Below are 7681 nucleotides of genomic sequence, written 5' to 3'. Positions count from 1 at the left end.
CGCACCGGCGACAGATCATTCGAATGCCCTATCAACTTTCCGGGAGTGTATATAAAAGACAAATAGATCTTATATACACACCGGGAGTGTATATAAAAGACAAATAGATTTTATATACACTCCCGGAGTGTATATAAAAGACAAATAGATTTTATATACACTCCCGGAGTGTATATAAAAGACAAATAGATTTTATATACACTCCCGGAGTGTATATAAAAGACAAATAGATTTTATATACACTCCGGGAGTGTATATAGCCACGTTCTTGTACATTTCTTCATCACTCAGGTGTCAGATCATGGAACAAGAAAAAGTCGATCAGCTCGAAAAATGTATGTCCCTTGCAGGGGTCCACACACACAAAAAAAGGCTAGGGTCGGCAGTTTTTTCTCTGGTTGGTCGGGAAACGGAAAACACAATTTTTTTTTTCTAGGCCTGACAGCGTGCCATCAATTATGAATGGCAGTTGGTACCGTGCACTGAATAATTAACAGCTAAACCTACTTAAACACCTTCAATAATTCAAGTCCGTAACCTTACCTTTGTAGTAAGTCAAGGTAAAGCTTAATGTCAGCTCATCTATGGTTAATATCACTTTTCTTTTTTGCTAACTTTCAATGTCATATCATCAATATCAGCTTCTTTGGAGACACTCGTATCTTTCACATGAGGTGGGATATAATTAACGTTACTAACTTAGTCTATTTTGTTGGGCATCAATAAACTGTAGTCATTATCCCTTCAAAATAGATTTAAAATCTGGTAAACGATTAGGTCTTTCAAATTGATGAACTGTAAACTGGCACCTCACTGGGTCAACCATATGTGCATGTGGTCGAAGATTTTATTGGAAGATATTCACAGTTTTTTAAGCATGCTTGTATGGAACAAGGATGTTGCATTTTCTTTTTTATCTTCCTGAATATTGTTCTACATTTGAAAGGGTTAAGTAACTTACTATGTAAAGAAAAGGCTGGAAAATATACTTTTTGTATTGTCCAGTCACAATATTTACTGTGGGTATCTATGTAATGTTATACACACAATCATAGGTATCTATGTATGACAACACTACAAAACCTAAAGTATATAGGTTGTAGTTTTGATGATTATGAGGAAATGAAAAAGATCTGTATCCTTTTGCACAGCTCTTCATTATAAAGGGGGCCTACATGCCTTTAAATTTGTAATGATTTTCAGACATGTTTTTTTCGTGACATGATAACTTCTGTTCTTAAATTCTCTTACAGAGTATGCCTCAGTATAAAACACTTAATGGGTCCCCCATTTACTGTCACAAATGGAATAACCCGTATACTTTTTCTGCAGGAAGTCAGCCCGTCCCACTTCAGGGGCAGGGTCCGGAGCCGAGGGTGCTGAGGATCCGGAAACTTTAGTGGACCCAGGTTCCGCTGATGGCAAGAAGAAGAAAAAGAAGAAAGTGGTGAAGAAGAAACTCACCAAAGCAGAGAAGGCACAGGTGAGTTACTGATGACAGCCACAACCACTTTACATATGACCATCCTGTCATGACTTTGTTATTGCCTTTGTCATCCTCAACTGAGGTGAAGCATTATTCATTTTGACATGCACCCAGACGTTGTGCCCTTGGGAAAGGCACTTAACAGGTATTTCCCCCCTCAGTTAAGAGGGATCCTGGGCCCTACCAGGGTTTGGATTGGCATTAGGAAGGGCATCCAGCCGTAAAAATTTTGCTCCAAAAAAAAAAAGACTTGCTTGTCTAATCCCAGTTTCAGGGAAAAAAGACATTAAAATTGGATTTTAAAAAAAGTATAGTGTAGTTTAATTTTAGATCATCAAAAAAACTTTGGTGGTAATGGGGCCACGGTGGGTGGCAAATTTTGACAAATTTTGTGAACAAAAGAGCTACATGTATGTACGACATTTGTTATCTAAAAAGCTATGGAACCAGGCTTTAACTTCACTTCTTGTTACATTTATCATTAAGAATGTTAGCATTTCTCTTAGAGATATTTTAATGTGATGTAAACATATCATATCAACAACATCTTCCGTTGTATTGGTAAACAGGAGAAGTTGGAGAAAGAGTGCAGTGACTACAAGGCCAATGACCAGCTGTATGAAGCCTATGTGGACCGTATGGACAGGTGGTTACGAACAAATTACGGGCGTTCCATCGACCTGTTCCGCAAATTTGACACCAACGGAGATGGAGTGGTATCCTATGAGGAGTTCAAATCAGGTACACTACAAAACTGAAACTCTTGTAAGAGGTTTCATGCAGATTGTTACCAAATTTGTTTTACTAGTCTTCTGCACTGTATGGTGGTGTTAAGTTTTCTTATCAAAATCTAACATCTGTGTCCATAATATCACCAGTGTCCATAATATCGCCACCTTGAGAAACAGTGTGCTTAAAGGTATTTTTACTGCAACATACCCTGGGTATGTACATTTGATGTGTGAAAGAGTGCATACCAAAAGTATGTTGCAGTAAAAATATCTTTAAGCACAGTATTTCTCAAGGTGGCGATATTATGGACCCTGGTGATATTATGGACATAGATGTATAATATATCCAGCTGCTTGAGTAACTGTTTTCTGGTGTATAGTTGGGCAGGGTTTTGTATTACATAATCCCTTCTTAATTTTATTGAATGTCAGGTAATAGCATAGCCATCTACCTCTTACAAGTTACACTTTTTGTGTTGCATCTTTTCACAAGGTATGACAGACCTGGGTGCCCCTTGCACAGCATTGGAGCTGCACCTTCTCTGTAAACTGTTAGACCGGGATGGTGATGAAACCATCGACTACCTCGAGTTTTCTAGAGGAATCAGATATGTCAGGTCAGTAGTACACATCAAGGAGTTCTTAAATCTATTAAGCTACAATGTAAAGAACATCTAATAGTGTAGCCTGGTCATGAAGTGTTTGGTAACCATTATAGCTCCCTAGTCCTACAGCCTCTCCGCTATTTTCAGAGAGGCTGTAGGACTCAGGAGCTATAATAGGTTTGGCAACCAGGCTACTAATAGTGTAGTGTTTCTTGAAGCAGTGTTGTTGAAAAATGCATTGTCAGTTTTTTGTTGTCATCTAGTATAGTTTGAATGTGTTTCACAGCCAATTCTTGCAGATCTGTCAAAATTGTTACATGCAAAGTGTAAGTTATCCCAGCATTGAATGATGATGATGATCTGGAATATCTTGACCAATCAGGGAGTCCGATCAAGATGATGATGAGGAAGAGGAGGAGGATGACCTCCCCAGACTGGTCATCACCCGGGAGACACTGGACAGCTGCCCTCTGGCCTGCTGCAAGATGGGACATTGGAAAGGACCTTACAGGGAAAAGAACCCAAAGTCAGTGTCTCTGCCATTTCAGTACAGCTTGTGGGAATATGCCTTTTATATGACGAATATAATACCCATTATGACCACAAAGTGTACTAAATTCTTTGAATACATACAAGATGCAGTAACACATCCCCACCTTTGTGGCTTTTGATGTACTTGTAGGTTCAGAAGGGGTTGATGTCTTCAGGCAGGTGACCAGTGACCACAAAGTGTACTAAATACTTCTACCTTTAGGCCACACAAATTTAATTTCTTGGTAACGGATTTTTCTAGAAAAATAATGGAGTGGGCGGGCAAAAAAAAAAAAATAGAAACAGGCCTAGGGATCCTATTATGGCCCAAAATGGTACAATAGGAGCCATGAAGTCAGCACACCAGGCTGGTTCAAAATTTAAACAATGAATTTTTTTATAATTCTTTTAATTATACCACTGCATTGAAACATGGAATAACTGTAACAACTAGGAAGAAAAGGACTGTTTTCACCTGTTCATGGCAAAATATGAGCATTTTGCAGTTTAATTTTTCTTTTTTTTTTCCAATCAGGAAAAAATGAAGAGGGCAAATCCGTTAACCAAGAAATTGAATTGGTGTGGCCTTAGCTCAATTTAAGAAAACTTTTCACAAAGTGTTTTGGGCTGGAAATTTTGAATTTAAGGGTTTGGTACATTGTCTACAGGTACATAGACCTGGAGCTACGTTTGGTGACATTTGACAAGATGAAGAACCACCCTGGTCACTTCAACATCACTGTCCACGCCCACCTGACCATATTTGGGGTGATCCAGATCATCAAAGAAGAGACTGACATTGCAACAACCAGGCTGAAGGTTTTCAGGGATGACACCAGAACTCAGGTGTGTAAGGTTATCAAATATTAAGTGATAGAAAGGTCAGCATACACTTTGTATAAATAGGTATGACACTAGGTATTAAACCGTACAATACAAAGTGTATGTAAACTTTTTAATGTAGAATTGCTTCTGTTACAGTGTCAGTCTAGTGGCTTAATACAGTAGTGTCCCTACCTCTGGATGAAGAGTTTGGGAGTTCGAATCCTGGCTGTTGTTGTTTGACATGCATGCTACTCGAAATTGTTGCAGTCCTTATGATGGGATGTTAAAGCTGTGGTCCACTGTTCAAATGTACATGCACTTGTTAAAAACAGCTAGGGGAATTTCCCCAGTACAATGAACCTATAGATACGGTATGCACTGACTTCCTTTCCCGTCATGACCAATGAGCTATAAAAATTGGACATTCGTCCATTTTATTACTTTTATTACTCCGTGAAGGAGGTATACCTCTTGCAGGAGTATTGTGGTCAGACGGTTTTTCGTGTTTGCAGCTAAAACACAGGGTTCCCTTTGAATGTAATTTTATATGTTGTCTGCAGGCATGCCTGTGATGATGCACATATTTTTATTTTACTGTAGCTGTTTTCATGGTCAAGGTAATATTTCAGATGCACCCCTACATTTATTAGGCAAATTGGAATGGCCTATGGTTTTGAATAGCGGGGCTGGCTGCCTATGGACACTTTTTTGACAGAAAATTGATGTACAGCATGTTTTCCCTCCCTAGGAAGCGTTGCTGTTCCCAGACATGACTCTTGCAGAGTGCGGGTATGAGGGTGACAGCAGACAGAACCCAGAGGAGGTCACACTGTACTATGACTACGGTGTGGAGTTTAACGACTGCCCTCTGCTGCTGTGTGACTACTACTTTGACTAGCATTTACATGTACTTAGCATGTAGCATTTACTTAGCATGTAGCATTTATAGCATGTAGCATTTACTTAGCATGTAGCATTTACTTAGCATGTAGCATTTACTTAGCATGTAGCATTTACTTAGCATGTAGCATTTACTTAGCATGTAGCATTTACTAAAGCATGTAGCATTTACTTAGCATGTAGCATTTACTTAGCATGTAGCATTTACTTAGCATGTAGCATGACAGTCATGGATAGCTTCCTAGACTGAGAGGTATAATGGTAATTTGAGACATGAGATATCAGAATATGCATTCATATCAATTTAATATTCATATTAGAAAAAAGATGTTATATCAATATCAATGTTATATGAATGGAAACTATTAGTAGCGACAGCTTGTGGAAGATGTAAGACGAATAGCTTTGGTAAAGTTTGATACAATTTGTAATTTAGCATGCTAAAATTTTTGAGTAACAACTGAGAGACTTATGCAGTGTGGTATCAATTGACAGTCCAAGCTCAAGAGTAAATGTTAACTTGATTGTAGATCAAGTTGTCTACAATTGATGTAAATAGCACTGTTGCAACTAAGACTAATTTAAGATAAGTGTATCTATGTGTATTTGATGTGTTGTATGTATTTGTGCTAGATATGTTGGATGTGTATTGTTAAGTAGATGGTAGCTGAGTGTGTAGTAGAACTATTTGTCTTTGAAAATAATACTTCTCTGTGCAATTATCATCTACTTTATTTGTATAATACAGTATTTGCTGTTTGCTGGATCTCAGATACCTGCATCCTTCAGATATACTGGGAAGTTGACATTGCTTTTTTATATGAAAATTAGATACTAGTATCTGGATGTCCTTGCTTACCCCCACCCAGTACCCCCTTAAATTTACATTGACTAGTGGCCAAGTGAGCATGGCTTCCATAGATGCATTGGTACAGGAGTTTTTGCATCTCACCAAAGTCCATAAGAGTTCATTATTCAATTCTGTCTTAATAATAGATTTTGTACGTGCTTGGAAAGTATACCTACTATGCAATGCATATTAGATTTTGTAAGAAAAGTGATGATACATGTAAGATTGTACATGTATGTTTCCAGAGTGTTTTGATTAATCAGACAGATGATCATAAAGACAACATGAATACAAGCATCAATAAATATATTTCTAATTGTGGCTGGAGAAGTTTTTTTCATGACCCAAATTGCTTTTAATTAAAGGCACAGTTAGCAGATAACTGAAGTTAGACAGGGCATTGGTTGATTGTTTAGTCACCCTTATGTCGTTAGTGACACATAAGGGAGCAAGTTATCCCTTAGTCTGAGACATCATTCAATGTTATCCAAACTACATGAGATTATCAAACTTCTAGACTCCCCCCACTCATGGTCTTTAGCGTTGACATCTAGTGTCTTGTGCGAATGGTTTGAATAGCTGTATTTTGTGTTGTTTGTTCAAGTCAGTTTTGTTCGAGAACCACCTGTTGCTACATAATAGAGCGAGCCAAAGTCACGTTTCTATGCTTTTTAAAACAAAACTCATACCTTTGCATAACGCAGACGATTTACGATTTCTAACGATTTACTTTATTCCAGCATGGTAAAAATCACATGTGATTCCAGTAAGATCCAGTAAGGGTCCCTCTACATGTACCATCAAGGTGCATTGCCTCAGGCCCCAATCAGAGGCCGCCTAGCGGCACGTGATATAAACAGAACACGTGTTCCCATATGTAAATGTTAACCTATTTTTGCCCTTACGTAACTATGTGGGTCAGGCCGGGTCGTAGTTGTGGGCGTGCCATTCATATAATAGTCTGCAAATGGACCGTGAGTTGAATACGTTTGCCACTTTCTCGTCAGTTTTGCCGTTAGGGTTACCCGTGATAGTACACGTACGTCTGGAGGACAGCCATGGCGCGGCAGCTGCTCAGCAAACCCGCCGTCTGCTCACTAGCCCTGTCCAACTCGCGAGCCCTGGCCTCCGTCGCGCCAGCTCAGACAGCAACAGTTCATCAGAACAAGGACAAGTCGCTCAAGGACATGCCCGGAACGACCAGCAAACTGGCGCAGCTGTGGTGGGGGTACAAGAACAGGTCTCGAATGCACGAAGCTCAGGTAGGAGACCGTTGTCGTTGGGTTAGCCTCTAATCACTATGGCCGATATAAAGGATCATAAAGGTAAATGCACTACTAACGTTACATGTAGTAAATCGCGCTCCTAGCGGCTGACCCTACTGACCGGCCCCCTAACGCAGGCTAGGGGTACATTATAAGGTAACTCAGCCATATGATTTGGGAAGTACTACCCCTCCCACCTTCAGAGGCTGACTCAGCATTTCAAACGCTGATTAGTTATCGCTGCACTTTTGAACTTCGCCGGTATAGTCGTGACATTGATTTTGTGGTAGGACAACGGGTATTGTTCAGCGCGGCTTGTATCCTAGGATACGCAAGGTCGTCATTGAATCAATTACTGGTTCAGTCGCCCTGAACGGGACAGGAGTGATCGAATGTCCTTGTGTGTGTGTGTGTTTGTGTGTGTGTGTGTTTTGTGTGTGTGTGTGTGTGTGTGTGTGTGTGTGTGTGTGTGTGTGTGTGTCGTGTGT

At 39.6% G+C, this 7681-nt stretch overlaps 2 protein-coding genes across 3 annotated transcripts in view; both read left to right on the top strand.

Moving 5' to 3' along the window:
- LOC109474060 overlaps positions 1 to 6017 on the top strand; it is a 7299-nt gene extending 1282 nt beyond the window's left edge. Inside the window, exons 2-8 of one of the 2 annotated variants that reach the window (XM_019774278.1) lie at positions 1333 to 1483; positions 2056 to 2227; positions 2711 to 2834; positions 3205 to 3348; positions 4022 to 4199; positions 4927 to 5083; positions 5142 to 6017. In XM_019774278.1, coding sequence (XP_019629837.1) covers positions 1333 to 1483; positions 2056 to 2227; positions 2711 to 2834; positions 3205 to 3348; positions 4022 to 4199; positions 4927 to 5076 — 919 coding nt within the window. In that variant the 3' untranslated portion in view covers positions 5077 to 5083; positions 5142 to 6017. Of the gene's footprint in view, positions 1 to 1332; positions 1484 to 2055; positions 2228 to 2710; positions 2835 to 3204; positions 3349 to 4021; positions 4200 to 4926 lie in introns of both variants that reach the window. The other variant, XM_019774277.1, reaches the window with a different exon arrangement.
- Positions 6018 to 6839: 822 nt separating this feature from the next.
- Positions 6840 to 7681, top strand: part of LOC109474064 (cytochrome P450 27C1-like) — a 6772-nt gene continuing 5930 nt past the window's right edge. Inside the window, exon 1 of the mRNA XM_019774283.1 lies at positions 6840 to 7190. Within this exon, the coding sequence (XP_019629842.1) occupies positions 6987 to 7190 (204 nt within the window). The 5' untranslated portion in view covers positions 6840 to 6986. The remainder of the gene's footprint in view (positions 7191 to 7681) is intronic.

The sequence above is a fragment of the Branchiostoma belcheri genome, unplaced genomic scaffold (genome assembly GCF_001625305.1).
Source record: "Branchiostoma belcheri isolate BF01 breed outbred unplaced genomic scaffold, Haploidv18h27 scaffold3, whole genome shotgun sequence".
Classification (NCBI taxonomy): Eukaryota; Metazoa; Chordata; class Leptocardii; order Amphioxiformes; family Branchiostomatidae; genus Branchiostoma; species Branchiostoma belcheri.
Note: the sequence above shows the minus strand (reverse complement) of the source record. Positions and strands in the feature narration are given on the sequence as shown.